Raw genomic sequence first — 13,558 nt, 5'->3', positions numbered from 1 at the left:
GTTATAATATATATATATATATATATATATATTGATGTAGATAATTATTTCTTGAACAAAATTACAGATACGTTAAAATTTTATATTTTATTTTTATAGAAATATTGTACTTTTTTTTGGAAAATTATTTTTTAAGTAGTATTTAATTTTTTTTTATCTTTACGCTAATTAATTTTTCAATACAATAACAATGTTTTTCTTGTTTCCGAATTTCGCAAAAAAAATATTGATGACTAAACAAATATGTGATAACTTAATATCGATTTATTGATTAGATTTCGTTAAAATAACAGGCGATGAATCTATAAGTTAATCTAAGATAGAATAAATAAATTTGGCAGAATTTAGGATGTTTCATAAAATGCATATGTACATCGATGTTTATGGAATGCTTCATCATCTGTTATAATATATTTCTCGATACTCCGTATATGGAATATTAATTGCATCTAAAATCAAATTTAATGAATATTTGTGTCTAAATAGAATTAAGCTCCAATTACATAGTCATCACATAAAATATTTTATCAATTTATTCCTTTGTTTGTGGAACTATTTTACAGTTAATTAAAATATAAATACTTTTTTTTTTTATTTTTATTTGTGTGTATGTGTGTTTGTTTGTGTATGTGATTACTTTCAGTTAAGAATACGTACATTATATCTTTTCTATCTAAAAATCATAGTGTTCTTTTATTATCTGGAAATTATTTGATTCATCAAATTTCATTTAAAAATTTGTATATTGGATTTATATCATTTAAATGTTTACAAGAGACAGTACTAATATAGCATTAAAACAGCTATATGCTGGTCTCTTGTTTTTTAATTATTTGCTAGTTTTGTACATGTTGCGCTTGTTGTAATTCCTCTTCTGTTGCCTCACCTCTTCTTATGTATTGTGCCTTTTCTTGACCACGTACACATGCTTCTGTTATATGGACTGACATCACATCGCTTCCTGGTACATCAAACATAGGTTCTAAAAGTAGAGATTCCATTATGGCTCGTAAACCTCTTGCACCTGTTTTCTTTTCCATGGCTAACGCTGCTATGGCGCTCAAAGCATCGGTTGTAAATGTTAATTCCACCTGTAATGAGAGTTCATTTAGATTAAATTATGTTCAAATATGTATATAATAACATCATAAATATCTATATTTACCTTATCCATAGAGAATAACATCTGATATTGAGGAACCATAGCATTTTTCGGTTCGGTGAGAATTTGAACTAACATATCTTTGTTTAAAGTGTGGAAAGGTACAAGTACTGGAAATCTTCCTACAAATTCAGGAATCATACCAAAGTCTATTAAATCTCGCGCTTCTACTTGTTGCAATAACAAATCTTTTTCTTCGTTGTCTGTTGCCGCGGAAGTTGACATATTGGCTACATCGGCGAGACTGGCAGCTCTTCTTCCTGGACTTTTGGATGGAGGCGTCGCCCCAAAGCCCAAATATTTTTCAGTTTTGCGTCGGGCGATAAGTCTATCTAAACCGTTGTAAGCACCAGATGCGACGAAAAGAATATTTGTTGTATCCACTTGTAACGTATCGCCCCTAAGCTTTCTCGAACTGTTTCTTTCAGGTACATTAACAATAGTACCTTCTAGCATTTTTAACATTCCTTGCTGTACACCTTCACCTCCGACATCTCGTAACTGATGTATACCAGGAACAGCACCTATTTTATCAACTTCATCTAAAAATACAATACCCATTTGCGCTCTATCCACTATATAATTGGCATCTTGCAAAAGTTTAGCTATAACACTCTCTATATCTTCTCCGACGTATCCTGCTTGTGTCAGTGTGGTACAATCACAAATTGCAAAGGGTACATCTAAACATTGAGCTATTGTTTGCGCCAACAAAGTTTTTCCTGAACCAGTTGGTCCGAACAATAGAATATTACTTTTTTCTAACTTCAATTGATGTTGTTGACTGTCTAAAATGTCAGATCCAGGTGGAGACTGATTCGATCCTTTCTGTTGATCATTACTACCAGAAATATTTTGATATCCGACTCCTAATGAATTTCCGACGCTAGATATGTGCAATAAATCTAAAAAACAAAAGAAAAAAAGAAAAGCCTTTCAATATTTGTCCAACAATTTTTTACATTAAATTATATTAAATGTGGGAGAATAAAAATATTTTCTCAATTAGGCCACTAATAAATTATAATAAGAGATATTATTTACGTGGTTTAAGACCTCTATGAGTAAACGGATGATTCATTTCTTGTGAACCAACTGAACCAGCATTAGGTTGAATGCTCTGTGCTGGTAAATTGTTATATATCCGTTTATAATGATTATATACAGCAACACTGAGTACCTTTTTAGCAAATTCTTGACCAATAACATGCTTATTCAGATATTCAAAGATCTGAAATTATTCATTGATAGTATTTGTATACTATATAATTAATAATAATATTTAGTTTTATATTAAGAGATATTGTATCACTTTTTTAGGAGGCGGAGGTGGTTTTCTATAAAATCCATGTTTGGAATCCGTGTCAGGTCTCAACGCATCTTTCAAAGTTCTTTTCGAATCTACTTCGGACAATACTACAAAAAAGTGATGACATTTTTCGCACTTCACAAATCTCGTTGATGCTATTGAAGAAAATAAAAATTGATGTTAATATTATTGATTATTTTTAAAAGTCAAAAGAAATAAAATAGATAAAAGTATTTGTACTTACATACAAAAGTTTCAACATGAGTACAAGGGTCTCCACATTTTGGGCAAATAAGAGAATCTTTTTTACCATTATCTCCACCAGATCCTGATGCTCCGGATGTTGTACTACCACCACTTTTACTAGGTGGTACCGATTCGGTTGGAGCCTTAGCTAAGCTTGTACTTGTCGTAAGTGATCGAGTAGCAACAACTCTAACAATTTTGTGAACTAAACAACCGCCAAATTTAATAGTTGAATGTTATTAAATATTGATATATACATATTATTAAAAAAATCATACTCACAGTGGCTGCTGACATGATTGGAAGATGCTAAACGTCCAGCACTGATCAAACAACATCTTACACAACTCATTATTACAATCACTACTTGCAATGTTATATCTTCAAAATAAAATATGTATTATACAGTGTTAGCTCCTGTATAAATTGAGATCTACAAAAGTATAAGAACTTTCTAAGTAATATAATATTCAAATGATCAATATTAATGAAAATACAAATTAAACAATCATTAATTGCCTTTATTTTTAATCAACAAAATAGATCTTTATTAGAGAAGATATTATTTTAATTTAACTAATAACCTACATATATGTGTGCAAACTAAATTAACACATCGTAATAATATTATTAATTATCTTACAAAAAGGGATCTAATGGCGAAGAGTTAATATTTGAAAAAGTGAACTGCGTAAATGACAATATATGGCAGTAGATGACAGAAACAAAAATAATACACTGCACGAATTTACACGTCAACAGAGACTACTACTAATCTTATAGATCTTCACACGTATATAAATACGCTTATAGGCGAAAATATAACTTTCATTGGAGTAAAAAATTTTTCAAATCTTTCGAATGATTTGACAAATGTCATTACGAGCAATCGAATCTATCGATGGACGATCGATAATAAAGGTAAACGCGTTTCAAAAATAAAATCATACAAATATCTGACACATCATGAACGCAGGACAAAACAGGCTAATGTCTTATGAAGAGAGAAAAAAAAATACAGTTCAAGGTCAAAGATAATACCGCAAATCATCCAACTGCATTCCTAACGATGCTCGTTTGTAAATTTCTTTGTAAAACTTAATACATTACATAATTTACCTCTATCTTGAACAAAACAGTGCAAGATGTTGCGATGATAGTTTTTACCAACGTTTCTAGTTTTGTAAACATATACGAATGTATACGTATGATCGTTGACCAACGCGCTATCTACTGAACAACTTTATATGTAATTAATGTGCACGCTTAAATAAAATGCCCGAGTTATATTAATTCTTATCCTTTAACTTTACGTACTTTCCTTGTTAATTATCATAACGTGTTTATATCATTTAAAAAATGTTGCTATCGATAAGATGTACTGTATTATTTATTTAACAATACATTCTATTTTTGAATAAGCATTATACAAATATTATTTTACCTATACGCGTTGTTGTAAAATATCATATACGATGGTGCAAAATTACAACTAATTTCATCGTTTAGTTTTTTTATTTCAATATTTTATTAAAACGTTACTGTTTGTTTATTGTTTAAGCAAGAAAATTTGATTGCAGATTCCTTTATTTGATAATTTAAATTAATTCCATCTAGCGAGTAAATAATGATATTAAATTCGATATTCATTATTTGCTATTTTCAGTATTTTTATCGACAACAGTCATTTTAGTTTTCATTATCTTCCGTCAGGGGCGCTATAATGCATTCGCATTCTGCATGTTTTCTTAACATTTAATGAATCTATAAGTGTTGTTTTTTATTTATATATATATAGAATATATATATTAATAATAAAAATTATTTAGTATTAAATATTATATACAATTAAAGAAGAAAAAGAAAGTTACACGATGGGAAAAACCGAATTTAATGACGAGGTAAAAGCTATAGTAACTTATTCAATAATTTAGAGGTTATGAGAGTTTGTTGAACTTTAACAAAGTAACAAGAACAAGTGTTTGTATGTTTATTACAGATTGTTCGAATGCGAAAATTAGTAAAGCAGGCCAGGGTACGTGTAATTCATAAATTGACTAGAGAAGCCAAAACATTACGTGCGAAAAAAGGGACTGAGAAACAACTAGAAAAGAACAAGAAGAAAGCTGACAAATTGATCAACGAGATACACTTTTTGAAAAAGTTGAAAAATGATAATATTACCAAATTTGGCATTAGTAATAAAAAGAGTTTGCAAGAAATTTTACAAAGTAAAAAGTCTAAGGTAAGTGCTCGTATCATGGCTAGAATAACGGAACACAAGTTGTTGAAAAATGCCATAATTCAATTTCGCGACAAGTATCCTGATTATGAACAACATTTACAACCTGGAAAAAATAAATCTGCGAAGCAAAATAATAAATTTGATAAGCAAGATGAGAAGGAAATAACAGTAAAGAGAGAAACACTTGATAGTAGCGAAGTCACTGAAAGTTTAGTAGAAAATGAATTAAATTCTGACAACCAAGATAGTGATGTAAAAACAGGAATAGAAGATAACAGTGTAAAATCAGAAATAGAAGATAACAGTATAAAATCAGAAATAGAAGATAGCAGTGTAAAATCAGAAATAGAAGATAACAGTGTAAAATCAGAAATAGAAGATAATAATGTAAAATACGAAATAGAAGATAATAGTGTAAAATCAGAAATAGAAAATAATAGTATAACATCAGAAACGGTAGATAATAGTGTTCTATCAAAAACAGAAACAGGAGATAACAATCTTTTTAAAGAAGAACAAAATTCAGAAGAGAAACATGATTCAGAAGCAGGAAGTATTATCAAAACAGAACCTACGATTTCTGAAAAAATTGAACAAATAGATAGTAGGAAACATTTGAAAAGGAATAGAAAAGAAATGACTGAATCTATAAAAGAATACAATAATAATGGTGACAAGAATATCAAAAAAGCACGAATAAAGGAAGAAATATCTAAGATGGATAAGAAAAAAGAAACAGTTAAAGTTATTAGTAAAGAGGCAACAGTTAAAAGGTTTGTAGACATTCTACAGGAAGAAAATTCGGAAGAAAATTTGGAAGAAAATTCGGAAGAAAATGTTTCATTGAAGGTAAACGATAAGAAATTTTCTAAGAATAAGTTAAAATCTGAGAAGACAGTTGATCCATTTTTCATTAGCGGGGATGGTAATGAGTATCTTAGTTTGGCACCATCGAAAACGAAAGAAAATAATGATTTGTCGTTGGACGAGGATGATAACTTTTATAACAATAAGAGATCTAAACAGTATAGTAGTAATAAAAGATCATTCGCGAACGATAGATTCTTTAGTAATGTAAAATCTTCTTCTGAAGATATAAGAGGAAGAAGGAGAAGACAGGAAGAAAGTCAATATAATGACAATAATTTTAATAGGGATAAAAGTTTATTTAAAAAGCAAAAGTACAATAATGGGTCATCGTTCAGAGATACAAAAAATCATAATAAGAATGTCATCATGAATGCAAATTCAAATGAAAATGAAAATTTACATCCGTCTTGGGCGGCTAAGAAAAAACAACAAGAAATTCTAAAGCAAGGTTTCCAAGGGAAAAAAATTGTTTTCGATGACGAATAATTTATATCTAATTTATAATTGATATTTTTTAACAGACGTTGTAAATAAATTATTCTTATTCTTATATGATAGAAAGAAATTTCTTTTTAGTAGAAATTTAAAAGAGAAATTTGTATGAATATAATGCTCTTATATGATATTATCACTTACACCAAATGAAAAGATTACGGAAATAGGACAACTAGACGTGACGGGAAATGAATAATTTTATAAGCTCATCACTTACTCTGCTTTGATCAGTGATTTTCTACGTCGGAAAGCGATTACGTTCGCCAGGACGGTTCAACATCATTTATTTCTTCGCTTAAGAACAATTTTCGTACGCATAATTGTATTCCATGATTAATTATTTATTTCAAGAAAGAAGAAAAAAATGGATTCCTTGAAACGTTTTTCATTTTTTGTATATTTAAAAAAAATATGGTATTGGTTAAACTAATATATTCAGTTACTAGTAATACTAAATACAAATGAATGCTATTAGTCGAATAGTTCACACTGAACTTTTATTATAACATGTATGTACATATATATACATATATATATACACAATGGGATACATTCTTATTATTAAACAAATCAATTCTAATTAAATCTAGATAAAAAAAATTGATTAAACTTCTATAATTAAGTTTATGTAAATGTCGAAAATATAAAATAAAATGTAAATAAACTAAGATACGCTTAAGACTGTCCTTAATTTCATGATATCATTTAAATAAATTTAGAAAATAATGAATTACGACTAATGATCGAAGAAAACGATGATCATGTATTATATGCGACCGATTTTTTTTTTCTTTTTTACAAATTACAATATTTAAAAAAATTATAGTGTATTAAGGGGGTGGGGGCAGGAACAACATTTGGCTCCATTCATGAGTCCGATTTCATAAAGAAGGGATAGGATCAATGTATTTAATTTTCTTCTTATTTCTTTTTAGACAAAGTACGTTGTTTTTCTCCATGAGTAACTAATTGTGAATCAACGGGAAGACCTTTTCGACGTCTTACTGCGTCCATGTATTTTTTCGCGCGATTTTCACTGTCTGCTTTTTCGCCATAATGAAGATATTCTTCTTCCGTGGATGGTACCCAATATGGATCTTGTTCGATTACCTAGAACATAAGTAAAAAATAACAAAAAAAATTAGATTAAAAATATACAATTAAATATATTACTAATGTGTAGATAATTCTAATGGTTAAAGTTTACTAACAGAAGAAGATCTTGCAAAAAGAAATAACGAGGGAAATAATTTCAATTACTTATTAACATGTAGATTTATTTCTTATTATTTGGGCCATTTTGAATAGGTCGATTAAATTTCTCGAAACACATCGTCGGTTCTCGTTTTACAAGAAGAAGACGATGAAGAAGGAAAAGAAGAAGAAGAAGACCCTAAAAGGTAAGAAAGAAAGAAAAGAAGGTAAAAAAAAACAAAATGTCGTCGTTCCATCCTAGCTGTTAACCGGACGTTAAGAAATTCCGTCACAGGGTATACCTATCCTTCGGTTATATACGAAGACGCACCAGGAAGAAGAGGAAGACCCGAGAGGAACGAAAAGATATATCCGTGGGACGTATTATTTCACAACACAACAACGCTTCCTTCATATATTCACAAGACAAATTTGATTATTACCATTATCCCTTATTATTATTAATATTACAATGTGTCAGAGGTTTGTATAAGAAAAGAGACACGATTGTTATTTTTCTGCCTCCTTTTCTTTCTTCTTCTTCTTCTTGCTTCTTGCTTCTTTCGCAGAAAAGAAAACCTACGGATGAAAATCATGCAGGTGATTTTATTTTTCGTTCTCTTTTTTTCTTTTTTGTTCCCTTTTGCACCCTTAGAGTTCCTTTTTACATATATTCTCTTCTTTTTTCTTATTTCGCTTTTTACGGATACGTTGTTCGTCGTTTCTCTTTTTCTTCTTTTTTTTTCTTTTTTCCTTTCTTTCTTTCTTTCTTTCTTTCTTTCTTTCTTTCTTTCTTTTTTTCTTTCTTTCTTTCTTTCTTTCTTCTTTCCTTCCTTCCATCCCTTCTTCATCTCTTTTTCTCCTTTTCTCTCTTTCTCTTTTATTCGTATTGAAATTTATAAGATGCGGACACCTGGTGCGGACCGAAGCAAACGAGAAGGATAATCTATAGTCCGTGGAATCGAGTTCGAGGGAGTCCGCAAGAAAGGACTATAGTTTTCCTCTTTATACCAAACAACGAAAGATGGTAAAAGACGGACGACATGCTCGCGTCACCCAACAACAACAACAGATGGTAGATAGCACTTTTTGTTTCAAGCCAGATTTGTTTTCGTAGGTTTTCGGAATATTATGTTCTACAACCAACTAACCAACCAACCAAACACTGCGACGTTGTTAAACCATCCTATCATTTATTTTCCTTCTCCCCTTTCTAGTGTATCCCAATAAAACAGTATATATACAGTGTATAGTCATCTCCGTTTTCCTGCGAAACGATACTTTTGATTGATTTCTCGCATTACAAGTTAACAACGTGTATCCCAACAACCCTTTCCCACCCCCCCTATTCTTGTTTTAGCAAAATCTTTCAGCATTATCCTTCTTCTATGCAAAATAATAACAACTGAGAGGGCTGAGAAACGGGCGGCTTTTTTTTTATCCGATTTTATATCATCTTTTCTATAGAATAATAATTTTGAAAAAAGAAATATATCATAGAATATCCTTCTTATTCTATGCAAAATAGTAACAATTGCGTGGCAGGGGGGGCAAGGATCCGGGGGATGAAAGGGATTATTTTTCGATCCGATTTTATATTTTCTATAGAATAATGATTTAAAAAAAGGAAATTGAACGGAACGATGGAAAATACTTTTTGCTCACTTTGGATTTTTTCTTTCTTCTTCTTGTTCTCAATCTTTCCTCGTTAAGATTCATAGTGTTCGAGTTTAAATGGTTTTTTTTATCCTTATATATATAGTTCGTTCGTTCTTTCGTTCGTTTCGTTTCGACTAGTGGAGAAAAGTGTTCGGTGAAGAGAAAGATGATGGTAGGGATAGTTTCCTTCTCCTACCCAGCACAGCAGCAGCAGGGAGTCCGTAGAAAAAGAAATGACCATCCTCATCCTCCCCCTCCCCCTTCTTCATCCTCCTCAACCTCATCCTCATCGTTCGGTTGTTTACCAGCAGCGGTTCTTCGCGGTAGTCGAGCAAAAGATGATGATGGTCGAGAGAGAGAGAGAAGAGAGAAAGAGAGAGAGAGGAGCACCAACAGCAGCGCGCGTCCTGTATATACGATTTCCGGTTCTAACTATCGTCATTATTTCTTCAATTTCCGAACGGAAGTACTAATTTCACCGATTTAATCGCGCACCTTTTTTTTTCTAAGTCCCCTCCCCCCTCTTCGCCCCCTACCTGCCATTTTTTCTCTCTCTTTTTTTTTACTATACTAACTAACTTGCGTGTTGTCCCCTTTTCCACCCCATCCCTCCCCCCTATGTGTATTTCTATTTCTTCTTTCGTTCGTTATTTTCTTGACACCACGTGTCAAAGATCATCCATCTTATCTGTCTATCTAGTAAGTGTAGAAGAGAATTCTTTTTTTTGCTTTTCTTATTTCAATCCAATTAAATTTGAAGGAATAAAATTGTTTTCCTTTTTTTGTTTAACGTCATTCGCATATTTTGTTTTCAATCATCATAGTAGAATAAATCTTGTCGTTTACAAGGTTTTACCTTTATTAGATATGTGAAAAGTTTAATGATGAAATATAAATTAGTATATGGTATAATAAGTAAATATATGAAAAATTTCATCGAACGTATTATTCAAATGAATTTTTATTAGAAAAAATGTAACGTTCTCTATCTGTCAAGTTAATTTATTTTCTTTAATCATTTTAGGATTAACCAAAAGTTTGTGAGTTTTTTTTTTTAAATTGATATTACCAATTTAAATTATACAAAAAACAATCCGTTATGCAGTTTATATATATTATATATATATATATATATACAATTTATAATAAAATAAACTCACGAACTTTTGGTTCACTTAACTTTATTCATTTTTTTTGTTTTGGTTCATTTAACTCTAATCGAAATATTCTATCCGTGACAAACAAAAGTGTATATCCCATTTTATTAATCGGAGGAAACCAAAAAAAAAAGAAAAAGAATGGTCGCAAAATACGCGCGTTCACGAAACGGAGGGGAACGTTTAAATAAAAACAGAAAAAAAGAAAAGATAGGTAAAAATAATAACTATAAATCGTATAAAATTTATAACCAAGAATGTATCATCGTATTTCGTGTAACGAGAAGTTAAAAAGAAAAGGGGATAAGTTTCCTTTTTCTTCTTCTTCTTCTTCTCTTCAGGGTCCACGAAACGGCGTCAAAAGATTTACCCTACGATCAACGGATAATATAGCATCTTCTTGGAAAAAAAAAAAAAGAAAAAATACTTAGCGTGCTTGATAATAAACGTTTGAATTTCGAAATAGCTATGATGGTTGGTTGGTTGTTGGTTGGTTGGGCGGGGCGGAGGGGACTTGACTTCTTTTGTAGGAAGAAGACGTATTTTTTCTTTTCTTTTTTCCTCAAGAAGATAAGCGAGCTAAGATATCTTCGAGGGGGGCCACCCCCTTTGCTTTCCTAACCTCCTTCCCTCCCACCATAACCACTCTGTCCTATCAACTATCAAAGGTTTTATATGTCCCCTCGTAAAGGGCTGGTGGTGGTGGTGGTTCTTCTTCGAGGTATAGTCCTTTCTTCTTCATTGTCATCCCGTCACCGGTCGATCGTCCTCATTGTATGCGGAATAATAGCACGCCAGGGGTTTGAAAGTTATACCGAAAAATTTCAACCGTAAGATGGAAAAAAAGATCCTGACACCCTCCTCTCATCCTCATCCTCATCCTCATCCTCATCCTGGTCCTGGTCCTATTTTCATTATCAAGGGTCTTTGGCTACTTTTCGACTTCGTTCAGACTAACCTGTAATGCTTTTCCTTTTTTCCTTTTGGTCCTTTTCCTTTTGTCCTATCATCTTTTCATCTTATCCTTAGATTTTTATCAAATAACAGAAAAATCTTCTGTTAGCAATTCTTACGAGATTAACGAGGACTATTTTTTCACCCCTCCCCTCTTCCTCCTCCCTACATTTGAATATATCTGAGGTTTTAGATCATTATATAATACATTACTATTTTCTAGCTTACTATATTATATAAGAAATTTCATTTATCATTTTACATTTGAAATATATTTTACGACTGAAAAAAGAAAAAAGAACGAAAGAAAAGAAAAGAAAAGGAAAGAAAAGAAAAGAAATATCTAAAAATAAAGAGAATTTGGTCTCTCGAGAATATATGAGACGATTCTTCGAGTGTTCTTTGTTACCTATACCACCTGTTAAATAAAAAGGGGTTGAAACAAAGGAGACTATTGACTTTTTGATACTTTAGATTTAGGGTTCGAAGGACTGTTATGTAAAACGATATTGTTATTAGGGGATTTGTCTGGAAATCATATTTTTTTTTTCCTTTTTTTTTCTCGTAATGTTCTTTTGTCAATTGATTAATATTTATCAAATTATTAATCGTATTGTTTGATAGATTTTTAAATATATATATATATATAAAAGTGTGATCTAATTTAAAAATTTATTCACGAATTATTCGTATACAATCGAATATTTATTTTCTAATTATTATTGGCAAACATGGGGGAGAGGGGGGGAACTGTCGACGAAAGATAAAAGTGTTTTATTAGGAAACAAAATAACGTGCGAGGAAAAGCTTTTAAAATAATCTCGAACTTTGGTTTTATATATCTCTTAAGGGTATATATCTTTGGTTAGGCAGATCTGATCTACCTATTACTACCTTTACTAGGTTTATGGTGGTCATCTTACCTCCCAATGGCTAAAAACGAGCTGAGGACTCGCCAATCCGGACGTTTGTGTTCTTAGTTCCCTCGCAAGTTGAAAGCTTTCAGGAACCGGTAACGTTGCCAGAACACGAAATTGTCCACCGAAACCCAAAGTATTTTCAGCGGCTATAACACGACCTTGTCTTTTTCCAAATGCTGCGTACAATTTGCCTGGAAATAGAAAAAAAAAAAAACAAATCAAAAATTATTCGAAACGTTCGGTATCAATTTTTTCTTGTTGTAATTCCAACGTTTCCAATAAAGTATTAAGAATTTGATTTTCATATCTAATTTATCGTACAAAATGATAATAATCGAAAAAAATAAGCTAATAAAATGATTTACATTTAATATTATTTTATATACATTTAATAATATTATTATTTTATTTAATTATTATTTAATATATTATTCAATAATCGAAAAAATAAGCCAATAAAATTATATTAATATTTAATATTATTATTATTTTATTTAATTTATATTTAATATTATTTTATATAATTAATATTCGATTCGTTCTATTAATACTCGAGAAGAGAACAGATTTTTTAAGTTTGTAATAATAAATACAAATTTATCGTAATATGTACGATAGGGGTAGATAGGTGGGGGTGTATATTTATTGTTAAATGATGATGGATAGATAAAAATCGTTTTCATCTCGTTTCTCTTCTCATCTCATCTCATCTCATCTCGATAACGAAATAAGATGACGACGAGGGATCGATAGAAAATAATAATTCGAGGCACGTAGAATCGTTGCAAACGTTCGCGTTGGAAAACAACAACCAAGGAACGTTCTCATACATTATTTATTCGATATATATAGTATATACCTGCTACCTTTTCTTTTTCTCTCCCCCTCTCCCGTCTGCTGTACCCCACTATTTCTCTCTTTCTCTCTCTTCCTTTTACTACCGACAACACGCTCGACATAATCTGTGATGCGAATAACCGATGATGATTTCTCGGCTCCGTTTATATTAGGTATATTACACCGCGAGTTACATCGTAGAATTACAATAATTCGTTAAAACTCGTAACGAAGATTTTGTTATGTGATATTACATTGTTTCCATAAACAATATATAGATGGAATTTAAATTGAAAATAAAAATGATCGATAAAGGGGAGAAAGTAGAGACGAGGATTATATTAGAAGTTTGAAAATATACATATAGTCCAGGCAACAAAGGAGAACTTGGAAAATTTAGCGCCCTTGTTAAAATTTGATATAATGGTAATTCGACGACGCTGAATCGAATGGTGCTAATTTTTTTGCAATTGGATCAGGAGATCTTTGAGAAAAAGGGTAAAAAAGGGT

General features: G+C 30.9%; 3 protein-coding genes across 8 annotated transcripts in view; 1 reads left to right on the top strand and 2 right to left on the bottom strand.

Moving 5' to 3' along the window:
* Positions 1-616: 616 nt before the first annotated feature.
* On the bottom strand, positions 617-3,954 carry LOC106784869 (ATP-dependent Clp protease ATP-binding subunit clpX-like, mitochondrial). 6 transcript variants are annotated; one of them, XM_014744835.1, is made up of 7 exons: positions 3,837-3,954; positions 3,000-3,150; positions 2,716-2,922; positions 2,475-2,626; positions 2,207-2,393; positions 1,166-2,067; positions 617-1,091 (listed from the first exon to the last, which is right to left on the bottom strand). In XM_014744835.1, exons 2-7 carry the CDS (start codon positions 3,067-3,069, stop codon positions 837-839), a joined length of 1,773 nt encoding a protein of 590 aa, XP_014600321.1. In that variant the 5' UTR covers positions 3,070-3,150; positions 3,837-3,954; the 3' UTR covers positions 617-836. The 6 variants fall into 6 exon arrangements, with proteins under 6 accessions (XP_014600321.1, XP_014600324.1, XP_014600323.1 ...); XM_014744838.1 differs by having other exon boundaries at positions 3,000-3,098; XM_014744837.1 differs by lacking the exon at positions 3,837-3,954 and adding an exon at positions 3,759-3,829.
* A 499-nt stretch (positions 3,955-4,453) lies between these two features.
* Positions 4,454-7,001, top strand: LOC106784839 (serum response factor-binding protein 1-like). Its single transcript, XM_014744784.1, has 2 exons — positions 4,454-4,618; positions 4,717-7,001. Exons 1-2 carry the CDS (start codon positions 4,592-4,594, stop codon positions 6,316-6,318), a joined length of 1,629 nt encoding a protein of 542 aa, XP_014600270.1. The 5' UTR covers positions 4,454-4,591; the 3' UTR covers positions 6,319-7,001.
* Positions 6,108-13,558, bottom strand: part of LOC106784837 (elongation factor Tu GTP-binding domain-containing protein 1) — a 69,934-nt gene continuing 62,483 nt past the window's right edge. The window contains exons 4-5 of the mRNA XM_014744783.1: positions 12,215-12,402; positions 6,108-7,437 (exon numbers count right to left, since the gene is read on the bottom strand). Of these exons, the coding sequence (XP_014600269.1) occupies positions 7,249-7,437; positions 12,215-12,402 (377 nt within the window). The 3' untranslated portion in view covers positions 6,108-7,248. The remainder of the gene's footprint in view (positions 7,438-12,214; positions 12,403-13,558) is intronic.

Source organism: Polistes canadensis, unplaced genomic scaffold, assembly GCF_001313835.1.
Source record: "Polistes canadensis isolate GaletaPanama2010 unplaced genomic scaffold, ASM131383v1 scaffold_41, whole genome shotgun sequence".
Classification (NCBI taxonomy): domain Eukaryota; kingdom Metazoa; phylum Arthropoda; class Insecta; order Hymenoptera; family Vespidae; genus Polistes; species Polistes canadensis.
Note: the sequence above shows the minus strand (reverse complement) of the source record. Positions and strands in the feature narration are given on the sequence as shown.